At 50.8% G+C, this 13,824-nt stretch overlaps 1 protein-coding gene and 1 long non-coding RNA gene across 2 annotated transcripts; one reads left to right on the top strand and one right to left on the bottom strand.

Annotated features, from left to right (window-relative positions):
- Nucleotides 1-1,632: 1,632 nt before the first annotated feature.
- Nucleotides 1,633-8,983, bottom strand: LOC139677501 (uncharacterized). The gene is made up of 4 exons (XR_011698876.1): nucleotides 8,810-8,983; nucleotides 7,883-7,978; nucleotides 3,686-3,750; nucleotides 1,633-2,306 (listed from the first exon to the last, which is right to left on the bottom strand). It is a non-coding gene; the product is annotated as an uncharacterized lncRNA (long non-coding RNA).
- Nucleotides 8,984-9,834: 851 nt separating this feature from the next.
- Nucleotides 9,835-12,732, top strand: CEBPA (CCAAT enhancer binding protein alpha). The gene has a single exon (XM_071567712.1). It carries the CDS (start codon nucleotides 10,166-10,168, stop codon nucleotides 11,141-11,143), a length of 978 nt encoding a protein of 325 aa, XP_071423813.1. The 5' UTR covers nucleotides 9,835-10,165; the 3' UTR covers nucleotides 11,144-12,732.
- The last annotated feature ends 1,092 nt before the right edge of the window (nucleotides 12,733-13,824 follow it).

A 13,824-nucleotide genomic window follows, 5' to 3' on the forward strand; every position in this document is an offset into this window, starting at 1 on the left:
CACTTGAAAACATTGAGCCTGCTTTCACAGACTCCCAGTGCATGTGCACTGGCAACCAGTACACTGCCAGCAGCCACTTGGCAGAGACTGAGACTTGCTCTACCAAAGCACAACAGCGTTTCTGAAGATTATTTTGCTGCAGAGCCAATCTTTGCAGAACATACACCTTCAAAAGAGGAGTTCAGCACAATCCTAGAAACCTTCAAAGTGCATAATGATTGTGGTAAAAGTCACAGTGGCTTATCTGGGTTTTTGAGGCCCTCCCCCAGGGAGTACAGGCTTGGCTTTTAACTCACCTGCAGTCCTGGTGGAAATGTGGTTTGGCAGTTGGAGAAAAGGACTTTGCTTACCAGGAAATGAGATGCTTCAAGGTATGTTTGTTGATGTGTACTTTCACCTCATGTCCTCTTTTTCAGCAGCTATGGTTAGGAGACCCACAGCATCTTGAACTTCCATAAAGGAGAAAGAAATGGGAGCCTCACACTTTTATCAGTAACATCCTGGGCTGGGTAAGTGATGTTTATTTCATTTTATTGATAAAGGAGAAAAGTAATTCTCATGTGGTCCAGACCTTACCATAGATGCAAATGATCCCTTGACGACTTAAGTTAAATGTAAATGTTTAATGTCAATGATCCATAAGTCCTGCACTTAGTTATATAAACTTCCATCTACTAAGCCCTTCTGAAAGGTCCCAGAAGATTCACACTGGTGTGGAATAGTCCCTTTTTAAATGGAAAATACTGACCCACTATCAGCTGCACTGTCTTATCCAACCTAAGTGCTGTGGTTGTGGTAACTCTCAGTGGATGTTTCTGGGACAGGGAGCAAGAGGGTTCTGTGCCAAGTTACACCTTCCTGTCCTTCTCTTTTGACAGCTGAGTGTCAGATTGGAGACAACCAGCATGGATTCAGCCTTTCCATGCTCTGGATTCTGTGGCATGCAGGTTTTTGAATCATCATCTTCCTTTTTAGTAAAATAAAATCAAGAGTTGTAGCACCCTGCACTAAAACATGTTGCATGAATTCTTTTCAGAACTGTGCAACTCGTAATTAGAAATCTAGAAATTCTGTCTGTTTTAAGAAATAAAGGAGTTAATTTTCTAAACTTACAAGGAATAAAGGAGTTAATTTTCTAAACTTAAATTTTGCTTTGCCAAGTTAAATTTCACTTTATATTTACCACATTTGTGTCATAAATGTGAGCAGCTTGTACTGCTCATATTCCCTATTAATAGAATGTTGGTGTTTATCAAGGGATGTAGGATTTATGCTCATATTAATATATTACATGTAACTCAACTAACATTAATATCTAGTTTAATAATTTAGGCCTGATAGAATTATTCAAAGTGAATAATTTAGAGTCCAAAAGCTTATTCCCATTTCCTATCTTTAATTACAGCAGAAAGAAAAAAATACATTTTTGCAGTATGGGAGCCCATTTCATTGCTGGTTCACTTTTTACTTAGAAACAGAAGTAGTTTGCAAGGAGTTTTTGTTTGACATTAGAAATCTCTGAGCCCTGGGCTCTTGCTGAATGATTAGCCTTGATTACACTTAGTTTCACTGTTATATGGCCAGGTAAGTCACATGAGATTGTTGCTCCCTTCCACCTGAAGGGCAGTACCTTCTCAGTATTGTTGATGAGGATTTAGATACCCAAATACCTTGCAAACAGCAAAGCACTGTCAGTGGCTTTTTACTTTCTGAAATATTATTACAGACAAAATACTTTTATGCTTCCATTAAATTAATTAAAAATATAAGAGCTTCCATCAAAAGAAGTCTTCTGATTTTATTCATATGAATTCTGATAATATTTTTAAAAGCAGTCAGTAGCTCAGCTGTCAGCCACCTTTAAACACTAAGCACATGGAGTGGTTTGTTCCAAGCAACATCATTTGAAGTAGCCAGTCCTGTTTTCCTCCAAAACTTTGAAATGTCCTTGTAACCTTACAGCTTTAGAGTCTAGATTTTTATGTGTCTGTGATCCTTCCAGGAAAAACCTACTGATCATTAGGCTCACCTACTTTGTGATTAACTCTTATTTCACTTAAGATTAAGACTTGTTTAATCTAAAGTGTCAGATGCCAGTTTGAACAAAAAAAATGTGAATATCAAGGTCTTGGGGAACTCACACAGTGGTAACATCTCCTTATTTTCATGAACAGGACTGGGGCACTGAATGTTGCTGTGTACAACTCCTCTTTCTGTGAAGGCTTAGAAGGCAGAATAGGTGTCACCCCAGCAGGCAGAAGCAGCAGGGTCTTTCTCTGGATGTTTTCAAGTGACCTTTGGAAGGCCTGCAGGAAATGAAAGGACATATCTCATGTCACCTGCCAGTGGTTGCAGAAGAGCTGGTGCTGCAGGGTGAGTCCCTCTGCAGGGTCAGTCCCTCTGCCCTGTCAGTCCCTCTGCCCTGCCAGTCCCTCTGCCCTGTCAGTCCCCGCACAGGGTCAGTCACCCTGCAGGGTCAGTACCTCCGCAGGGTCAATCCCTCTGCAGGGTCAGTCCCTCCGCAGGGTCAATCCCTCCGCAGGGTCAGTCTCTCTGCCCTGTCAGTCCCTTTGCAGGGTCAGTCCCTCTGCCCTGTCAGTCCCTGCACAGGGTCAGTCACCCTGCAGGGTCAGTCCCTCTGCCCTGTCAGTCCCTGCACAGGGTCAGTCACCCTGCAGGGTCAGTACCTCTGCCCTGTCAGTCCCTGCACAGGGTCAGTCACCCTGCAGGGTCAGCCCCTCTCCCGGGTCAGTCCCCGCACAGGGTCAGTCCCCACACAGGGTCAGTCCCTCTGCCCTGTCAGTCCCCGCACAGGGTCAGTCCCCGCACAGGGTCAGTCCCTCTGCCCTGTCAGTCCCTCTCCAGGGTCAGTCCCCGCACAGGGTCACTCACCCTGCAGGGTCACTGTGATGCAGGTGGGAACATCAGCCCTGTGTGCCAGCTCCTAAGTGAGCTGCCTCATCTCTGTGCAGTACTTATTCCAAGAAGAGACAGGGAAATTCTGCTGCCAGAAACGTCATTGTGATTAGCTTGAAACTGATAACAAAACTGCAATCCTTTTCAAACTGAGACTGCTTCTGACTTGATTTCTTCCTCCATGTGCCTGTTGTTCCCCAGAGCTGGTGATTGCTTTGATCATGGTTTGAATTCATTGGTGGTGTCACCAAGTGACTCCAAGATCTTTGCAGAGCTTCCTTGTAACTCCCTTTCCTCTTGCTGCCATTGACATTTTTCATTTAGTAGCCCAACTCCTGCTTACATTACCCATGCCTGTAATCCCTGGGCTGGCAGTGGCATAATTAGAGAAAGATGAATTCAGCTCAACAGGGAGGTCAAATTTTCAGATACAGGACAGCACCCATACTGAACAGTAAAAGTGCTTTCTCTTAGTATAGAGTCAATATTTATAAAACCTGATATTTAAAAATATGAGTCAAGTGTGTTCCCAAAACTTTCTGCCACTGAAGTAAAATGCTTTATGACATTAATAAAAGAAGGGTTGCACCAAAGGTGTACAATCTTCATATTTCCACATCTCAGTTCTGAATTCCATAGGTCCTTTGGGCATTAAATATTTGCAGGCTGGCACTCAAAAGCTGTGAGCTACTGTGTGGTGAGGTTATCCCAGCACCTGACTTGTGAATCACTCAATAGCTTCACTGAAAGAGAAGTGCAAAGAGCTCACCAGATCCTTGAGTTCTCGGAGAGGTCTCATGCTGAAGTCTGCCATGGATTCAGCAATGTGTCCACCTGTGAAAGGACAGCACGAGGCTTTTTTATTTTTATTACACAGTGTAACCTTTCACCTCATTTTAGTCTTTAATTTTGATCCTTGTAACAATATCTCCTAAAAGGAAGTAAGTTGGTCGAGAACATAGAAATTAGTCCATGTCAAGGACTGTTTTGTGACAGGATGTGTCACGTATTAAAATACATAATTAAGAAATGGCATGACTATTTTTATAAGCCGATCTTCCTCTTCCTTTCAAGTCCCATTGCTGTCACTTCTTATATCTTTTTCTTCCGATTGTACATTCTTTGTGTAGCAAAACATGTCTTTCTATACTTCTGGAAAATGCTTAACATACTTTGGTATTTCTGTCTTATAAATGTTTTCATTTCATTTTGCAGATGCAAAATAATGTCTACAGTGCAAACTACTTATAAAGAGGGATGAAGCCTCAGCCATGCTGTCTCTTCTTTTTGGAAGTCTTTTGAGGTAAAGGAAGACACACATGTGTAAGAGACAAACAAGGGTATTTTCTTCTTTGTGATTCAGTGTTACCTTGCAGTGTTCACACAGGTGTGCTCTGAAACCAATACACTTGTTTAACCTTAGATACTACTTTAGTTAGTATTGCAAATTACTGTTTTGGGGAGGAGCTGATAATCATAACACACTTTGGGTATCAGAATTACTCATGCAAATGAGGAGATGCTATTGCTCCAACTAGCAGCATTTTGGTGAATAATGATGCTGACCCAGGTGTGCAGTCCTGCTGGCCTGATGCATGACAAGACCACTGAGATGCTGCTATTTCAGTATCTGGCTTTGGGTGCAGTTCAGCACATGGAGATCTGTGAGTCTAAATTCCCTGCACAGCTCATGTAGTCACTTTGAGAGCATCTAAATTAAATGCCTGAAGTTGGTGTTGCCTGAGTGGAGAAAAAAAATCCAGTTTTCTGGATTTACAAGCAGGTTAAATCTCCCTTTTATTTGGTTTTTGGGGTTTTTTTTTGATTACTTCTTGTGTGATGCCATGGAAACTAGCCAGCCAAAGTCTAAGAGCTATAATCTTCAGAGAATATTTTGAGAACACTTCCCTAAAAGCAGGGTTGGGAACTGAGTTTGGGCTATGACAGCTACCCTATTACTGTTTTGCTGCATAATTTGTATGCCAGCTAAGGGATCACCAGTTCCTACTCAGATCAATGAGAACCTTCAATTCAGTAGACTGGGGGTAGGCTCTAGAAAAAAATAAACTGTATTTTCTATATGCACCCTTAAGCAAAAATCAAAAAGAGTGACATTTTCCTGGCAGTTCACTTCAGAAATAAATTTATTTCAGATAAAAAATGATTAAACTTTTTCCATTAACACCCCCCCACACAAACAATTGTATGAAAGGATTTCATGTGTAGGAAAGCAGTAGTCAAACTTTCTCATGCACATTGGTGGTGATATTAGTTCAGGGCATAGGAGAGATGAAATTCTCAGCTTTGTTACGTGTTTCTTATATGGCCTTGTCAGATCATTCCATCTCACAGCTCTTGAGCTGTGAAAGAGAGAGAAATAACACTACTGCATCATCCAGGGAGGGGTAACATGAATAAATTAAAGATAATGAGCTGTTCATGATGAGAGAAATCATTGAAGTTTGTAAGGTAGACAGAAGACTGGAAAGTAAATTCAGGTGTGAAAGAAGGGAGGTTGTAATTTAATCAGAGATAAAAGACTGGGGGAAAAGAATGGGTGAATTGTGGATAGACCAAATATTGAGCAAAGGGATAACTGATGCACACCAGCAGGGGAACTGGAAATATCATAACATCATTTGTGCAAGTCTTGAGGCAAAAGTGATGGCCTAATAATGCAGAAGAAACCAGTACACTGAGTGAGAGGTGAGGAGCAACTCTATCACTTTTTTTGATAGTGGTATTTCAACTGTATATTCTTTGGAGCAGGACTTAATCCTGTATCTGAAAACCATTTGGAATATTTTGGGCACCATGGATATGGTCAGGGAAATATGGTCCTAGTTATAAGGAAGGAACTGTGTAGGCAATGGCTCATTAACCATGCAAGAATTGTGACTGGATAAGACACAACTTCACAGACTGATTGTACAAGATTACAGATGATGAGCTGGAAACAGATGGGGCTATGAGGGCCATTTGGATGGAGGGGAGCAGTAATCAAGCAAATGGAAATGAAAGGATGCTACTGATCAGCCAGCTTGGAAATCACAAAGGATTGAGCTCTCAGGGGAAGAGCCAGAAGTTGGACAGTAAGAGTTGAGGACATGGTCATAGAGACCCTGACAACAAGAGGAAAAGGAAAAGGAGGAACAACATAGCATGGATTTGAGTTGGTTCACCTTGGAGTTGTAAACAGTGTTTCTCCAAAGGAGAAAAGGTGTAATGATGAGTCATTAAATCATCTGTTGTTGGACCAAAATGCACATTAAAAAATGATAAGCAGTTCCCAGCTGAAGGGAAGGTTCTGGTTGACTTATACAGTGCTGCATACTCATCTACTGGCCTCCAAGGCTTTGGCATATAAAGTCTTTTTCTTTGAAAGTTGTCATGTGTGGCAGCTTTTATGTTCAGTATCATGTTTCCCCTCCCTGGGGCAGAAAACACAGGAGAGAGGAGCTGTTTGTGTTCAGTACACCACAACAAGTAAGATGGTAGAGTGCCAGCTCTTTATTTGTGGAGGAAACCACTGCTGCTCCATCCCTGCCTGCTCCCCAGGAGCACTCAGGGCACAGCACTACACCCAGCTGAGGACAATGTCCCCTGTCACCCCCACCACAGCCATCCTGTCCTTTCAGCTCCCCAGTGTCCACTCCTGCCCCAGCCAAATGGGTCTCCTTTCCCCCACCTCCACCTCTGCTGCAGGTGGGAGAGAGGAGAGGCTGGGCTGTTGCTGCCGTCCACCCCAAGAAGTTTTGTGTCTGGAGCTTTGTCAGTAGCACTGAAATATTATAGTTTAACAAGGTAGTAAAGCAAATGTGTAGTAGCCCTTTGGTTGTTAACAGGGCTGCCACATGGCATGTTCTGTGCAAACTGCTGGGCTGTTGGATCAGCAGGCAGAGTGCAGTGCTGCCCACACAGCCTCCAATGCCAGCCTGCCTCCTGCAGCCTGGTAACCTGCTTTGGAGCCCATGGGAGTGAAAGGCCTGAGGAACAGGAACAGAGTTCAGGTAAAATTAAGAGACTTCAGTGTTCCAGTGCAATTAAAAACTCTTAATAATCACAAGTGCACTTATATAAAGTAGATAGTCACAGTCCTTCCCAATTATGCTTTTCTATTCAGCTTCCTTCCCTTAGCAGAAAGCAGTGCAGCTGACTTTGTACAGATGACTCTTGATGCTGTTTCAAATTGTGGAGCACTTCTCTGAGCTTCTGGACAGCGAGGTCTGCTTTGAGATGGAAGAATAGCACCCTCAAGAGTTGACAGTGCTGCTTCGGGGAGCCACAGTATGCAACACACATCCTTCCTCTCTGAGTTAAATCAACTCCCTGGCTCCTGTAACTGAAGCAACAAGTTTTCTCTTTAAGATTTGAAATATTTGTATCAGTCACTGTGGAAATAAGCATTTATGCTTGTCTTAGGATGATCCCGTTCTAAACATTTTATATATCCTCAGAGAAGGAGGGACCATAAAAAGACAAATATATGTCTTATTTGCTAAGTCTGGGAACCTCATTTTACACCATATTATGTGTAAGAATTTATGTTTTCATGTAAAAAGAGATGATTTTAAAGTTCTTAACTTAGATAAAAGGGGTCTATGTAAAAAAAAAATACTGAGCAAACCAGTCCTTAAATTGTGGGGACTTGTTTGTTAATTACAGTAATTAGGAATGGAATCTGATCCTAAACTTTCTGATTTACTTTGAATTTTTTTTAATATGTGGTTAGGCCTTAATTTCAGAATGATTATAAAATGTGAGAGCATTTTAAAGACTAAAGAGGCGTAGGTATTGTTATTAAATGACAAACTTAGTTATATGCTTCTGCTTGTGCTTTCTTAGTTATCCTTCTCTTGTTTCCTGCAGCACTGACCTTTCATTTTAAATATCCATGGCCTATTCCTTTTCTGCTGACTTCAGAGTTGAACAAGGCTCTCAAAAGCTCTGAGTATAAACTGCTTACCAGCTTCTATTCCAGATGAGATTTCTCCCACCAGGCAACAAGTCCAACTCTGGGTTTGTCCCTTTTCTGGAAATGGGTTCACTTGAGTAGAACGAGCTGAAAGATGGGTGTTGACAGGGACATTTTACTCTCCACTCTGAAACACCCAAAACTCACTCCTGTCACTGACTTGAGGCTTTTCCTCTGCATTATACTTTGTTCAGAGTTCTTACCAGTGTTCTGGTTGCCCAGACAGCTCCCTGTGGAACCACCCCTGTGAGGCACTGCTGCTGCGCTGATGCCAAGACATATAATTTTAGAAAATACTGACTGTATATAAAACCAATTTAGGATCAATTTTTTTCTTGATAGTGAAAAGTATACTCTCTAGTCTGTACAAATTCATTTATTTCCCCGCTGCAATTACAGAACCCATTCTCCTGAGAGGACACTGGAGTGCAAAAGCCAACTGACTCCACTGGCCTGGCGATTTCTCATGAAACAGAGGTTCACCCCAGCATTGTGTGAAACAAAAACATGGGGGCCTGGTGCATTGTCGTTTTTTGTTGCCTGTTGAATACTTTGTCAATTATTTTTAATTGCGAGGAATCTGTTAAACCCCTTCTGAGCAAGGAATTTACTGTTACACGTTTCAGTTTTACTAAAGCATCCAGAACTAAGAATTGCAGCATTTTTTTTTTCTCCAACCATCTCTGTCTTTGATTCATTTTCCCTGCAGATCTTTCTGTAGCAGTTTTAAGACTGCACCTGCTCCCGCGGCCTTGGCTTGTCCTTTCCCTATGCCAGTTTCAACGGGACCCTCCGCACTAAGAGAGCTAAATGCCCGTGGGACTCTACGGTGCACCTGAGCGCTGTGCGATGGGGACAGAGACATCTGCTCTGCGGAGTGCGAGGGACGGCAGCAGGAGGAATTCTGTGCGTGCTCACCCCTGCCAGGCTGAAGGCTTCAAACAGAGGCTGCGGGGGAGGCTGTGCTGTGGTGTACGCAGGGGATGCTGCCGGCGCACAGCGCGGAGGGACCCGCGGGGGCCGGGACCGCAGCTCCTCTCCAGCCCTGCGCTGCGGGAACATCGAGCGCCTTCGAAACCCCCAGCAGACGGAGGCTGGGAACGGAGCTGGGAACGCTGCAGCCGCGGGGCCGGGCACTGCCCCGGGGGACCCGGCCCGGCTGCGCCCGCGGTTATCTCGGGTCAGGGCCGGCAGGCGGCCCGCGCCCGGCACTGCTCGAGATCGCTGAATGTGCATTTTGGGAAATCTGTCATTAAATTTCCCTGCTCGATTCGGGCATGGGGCGAGCGGGCCCGCAGCTAACCCGGTTCGGGCTGTCCCGTGCAGGCGGGGAAGCTCCTCCGGGCTTGGGACCGGCAGTGACAGCCGGAGCGGGGCAGCCCCCGCGGCCACCGAGTCCTCCGCCCCCGCCCGCCGGGCGCCATCCGCGGACGGGTCCCAGCGCCGCGGGGGCCGCGGTTACCGGGCCAGCCCCGCGGGTGCCGCGGTGCAGCCGGACCGCCTGGGATGCGGCGCAGCCCGCCTGGCACAGGGTGCTGCCGGCAGGTAACCCCCGCTGTCGAGGCAGCGCCTTGGGTCCCAGTCCTGACCGGGCGAATATTCCCGACTGGCCAAATATTTGCAAGTTGTGCGCGAGTGATGGTGAACTTTGAGACTTTCTGCGAAGCGCGGGCGGGGAGCGCCGGGCCGGAGCTGGCGGCGGAAACGTCCCGAGCGCCTTTGGCCGCTCTGCCCCGCCGAGCGGCCCCGGCAGCGCGGGCGCAAAGTCCCCGCGCCCTTTCCCCGCGCCCCGGATCAGCGCGGAGCCTCCTCGGCGAGTGTCGCCCGCAGCTCCGTGCCCGCTGGGCCGGGCCGTGCGGGGCCGGGCCGTGCGGGGCGCTCTGCCCGCGGCGCGGCGGCTCCCGGGGGAGGCCGGGCGGGAGGGAGGTCGGCGCTGCCCGGCCGGGACGCTCAGACCCGGCTGCGCGGCGGTCAAAGGTTCCCAGCGGGAGGTTGGACACTAGAGGGCGATCCCCGGCCCTGCTGCGGGCTGTATATATACGGCACGCAGGACCGCGGCAGTCCATTAGCAACAGGGCAGGCAGCGAGCGGAGCGGGGCTGGGCCGGGGGACGGGCTCCGGGCGCGCCGAGCCGAGCCGAGCCGTGCCGTGCCGCGGTGCCGTTCGCCGCCGAGGGCCGGAGTGCCGCAGGATTGTTACAGCCGCCGCCGTCGTCCCGTTCGAAACCTGGATTGCAGGAGCCCTTCACCATGCCCGGCAGACTGTAGGTGCTTCATGGAGCAAGCCAACTTCTACGAGGTCGATTCCCGGCCCCCGATGAGCAGCGGTCAGCACCACCAGCTCCAGACTCCCCTGCCCGGCAGCGCCTACAGCTACAGAGAGGCTCCCTCGGCGGCGGCACCTGCTGCGGGCAGCGCGGAGCTCGGCGACATCTGCGAGAACGAGAACTCCATCGACATCAGCGCGTACATCGACCCCGCCGCCTTCAACGACGAGTTCCTGGCCGACCTCTTCCAGCACAGCAAGCAGCAGGAGAAAGCGAAGGCCATCCTGGCCGGGGATTTCGACTTCCACACCATGCATGGGGCCGGCGCCGCCGCCTCGGCGCCGGGGCACCAGCAGCAGCACCACCAGCAGCCGCTGTTCGGCTGCGTGGCCGGCTACATGGACGGCAAGCTGGACCCCCTGTACGAGCGCATCGCCGCGCCCGGCTTGCGGCCGCTGGTGATCAAGCAGGAGCCCCGAGAGGAGGAGGAGGTGAAGTCGGCGGCCCTGTCGGCCCTCTACCCCCACCACGCCCCGCAGCAGCACCCGTCCCACCTGCAGTACCAGATCGCCCACTGCGCCCAGACCACCATGCACCTCCAGCCCGGGCACCCCACGCCGCCCCCCACGCCCGTGCCCAGCCCGCACCACCCGCACCACCCGCACCCCCCCGGCGGCCTGCCCGCTCCCGGCGCCCTCAAGATGATGCCCGCGGACCACCGGAGCAAATCGAAAAAGACAGTGGACAAGAACAGCAATGAGTACCGGGTGCGCCGGGAGCGCAACAACATCGCGGTGCGCAAGAGCCGGGACAAGGCCAAGCAGCGCAACGTGGAGACGCAGCAGAAGGTGCTGGAGCTCACCACCGACAACGAGCGGCTGCGCAAGCGGGTGGAGCAGCTCACCCGGGAGCTGGAGACTCTGCGGGGCATCTTCAGGCAGCTGCCCGAGAGCTCGCTGGTGAAGGCCATGGGCAGCTGTGCCTAGGGCCGCGCTGGGACCGGCCGGGCTGCCCTGCCCGCCCGCAGAGACTTCGTGTGCCGGAGCGAGCGCAGTGTGCCGGGGGAAAGGGGGACGGGGCTTGTTTTGTTTTTGTTTTGTTTCTTTTGGTTGTTTTTTGTATCAATTCACGACCTATACAAGAAGCCAGGCAGCTCTAGTATTAAAAGGTTTGTGCCTTAGGGATGACACACGAGTAAGCTGAAAACAGGGTGGGTTTTCTAAGGAGAAGAGCAAGGGGAAGGAAGAATTACAAAGCCCACGTGTCTACACAGGGTAAATAACAGTAAAAAAAAATAATAATATTAATAGTAATAAATCACGCATAGCAACCCAGATGTGCCTTAACAGATAGCTGCAGGAGCTCTGGGGCTTCCTATGCCCTCTAGCCTGGCAGGGCACGAGGAAAAAGGGTGAGGGACGTGCGGGCTTGACGGTCGGGGTACCTGTGGTGTCCTGCCAGGCCGCCCCAGCTGCCCTACAGTCCAGCAGGCAGGAGAAGCTGTGGGGATGCCAGCGACGAGAAGAGGACTTGAGGTTGAGAGACATGCAGCACTGGACACGCGTTTGGAGCACTGAGGTGTGGGGCAGCCGCTAGACTGCTGCCAGGACTGTCCAGCCTGGCTGGGCTGCCTCTGCCAAGCCCTGTCTCCTGCCTTGGCTGGGAGAGGGGAAAGGGGCCACCACCGCTGCGGGACCAATGGACAGCCTGGGACTGATGAAGCAGCAGCTTGTGAGAGTGTGTGGTGAGCTCCCTCCGTCAAAAGGAAGAGCAGCAGTGTACTGTATGTCACAACATGGCAAAGCACAAATGAATAAATACCTATCGATGCGGGTATTTACTATGAACTTTCAGTGTATTTTGCTTTATTCCAGGACATTTAGCTCCTCTCCAAGTCTCTGTTCGTCCAAGCTGTGCCTCATGTAATGTGAAAGCCTTTCCGTGTATACGAGCTACACTTTATTGCATTACTTAGATCTTTGCCATCACACAACTTTCTTATCTGGTGACAGAGACTATGCCCTTGTGCTGCAACGTTATTTTATTATTTGGGTGGGTGGGTGAGTGAGTGTGTGTTGCCTTGTTCTCATTGTCCTGTACTGGCTGCTGCTTCCTGACCCCACGGCAGGGGTGCCTGGAAGGGGGCACAGGCTGAGGGGCTGCAGGACGCCTGCGGTGGGGTCAGGAGGCTGGTCCCTGGTGCTGCAGCACCTTTGGACTCTGGAGCTTCTCCCAGGGTGAGCGAAAAATAAACAAACAAACAGGCTCCCTTCCAGGGTGTGCTGGTAGCCATGCAGAGCGTTTCTTCCTCGTGTTGTAGCTGCACAATTTGTCCAACTGAATTAAGTTATGACACGAGAGAATAAGGTGGATGAAGCTGTTTGAAAGCATGCCAGAGCACAGTGCTGGCGGTGTGTGTGTGTGTGCAGTGTGTGTGTATGGTATGTATACGTCTATGTATATGCACACACATTGGTGTTTGGTTTTTTTTTAATTTGGGGGGGGCGAACAGCATATAAAGTTTGTCAGAAGTCCTGGTTACGTTCATAAATAAACAGCATATATTCTACCATAACCATCCGTCTCTCTGCATGTTTCCAGTCCTTTTTCTGTAGCAGGAGCGCAAAAGCTCTCCTCTTCCTTCAGCCCAGTTCATGGAGCGCAACTCGCCGATTTTCGCCCCAGAGAAATAAATACGCGGTTGCCTCTACGAGAACGGCAATTTCCTAAGCACTTGAGGTGTCAGATGTGTGCCCGTGAGTCACCCCTCGCTTCACTCTCCACCCGCGCCGCGGCCGGGCCAGGAGACGAGGGAAACGCCAGGCGATGAGGACACGGAGCTGGGCACCCCCGGGGCTCAGGGGCACGGCGGGGCTGGCGGAGGAGGAGGAGGAGGAGGAGGAGGCGGCGGCAGGGCCGGGCCCCGCTCGCCCCGCAGCGGTGCCGCTGCCCGGCCCTTCCCGGCGAGACGCGGCCCCTCCCCGCGCCCCGGGAGTTTCGCTCCGGCCGGGCCGGGGCTGCAGAGCGACCTGGGGGCTTCGCGGGCCGGGGGGCGTCTCGGGGCGGGCCGGGGGGCGGTGGCCCCGCCCGGACCCCTCGGCGGGTCCAGCCCCGCTACGGGCGATCGGCGCCGGCGGCGGGAGCTGGTGAGGGAGCCCCGCGGCCAAGGGGGCGGGAAGGGGCGGCCGTGACGGGGGGGAGGCTCCCGCCGGGCCGTCCCGACCCGTCCCCCTTCCCGTCCCCCTTTCCGTCCCTGCCCCGGCCCGGAGCGGCCCCGAGGCGGCGGCCGGCCCTGCGGTGAAGCAACGCCCGAGCGTGGCGCGGTGCCCGCGGGGAGGTCAGCGGGGACCCCCGGGCGCCGCCCGCCCTTTCCTCCGGCGCGGCTTCGTGCCCGGGCTGGGGCTGCGCCTCGGGAAAGCTGCCCCGCGCCCCGGCCCCTCCATCAGCGCCTCTGACCCTCTTTGCCGTGGATGGGGACCCGCCCGGCACGGCCGAGCTCCGCACAGCTCATGCTCCCGAGGGGTGCGTGTCCAGCACGGCACATCAGAGCAGAGATTAAACACCCCGGAGAGGGAGATCTGCACCCACGAGAGCGTGACCCGGCGATGCGCAGCCCGTGGCACAGGACCTGCCCCACTCCCGAAGAGCCTCGTGGCGCAGGTGCAGC

The sequence above is a fragment of the Pithys albifrons genome, chromosome 12, assembly GCF_047495875.1.
Source record: "Pithys albifrons albifrons isolate INPA30051 chromosome 12, PitAlb_v1, whole genome shotgun sequence".
Taxonomy (NCBI): Eukaryota; Metazoa; Chordata; class Aves; order Passeriformes; family Thamnophilidae; genus Pithys; species Pithys albifrons.

Coding starts and splice junctions, on each gene's coding strand:
- CEBPA (XM_071567712.1), top strand. CDS start 10,166: ATGGAGCAAGCCAACTTCTACGAGGTCGATTCCCGGCCCCCGATGAGC.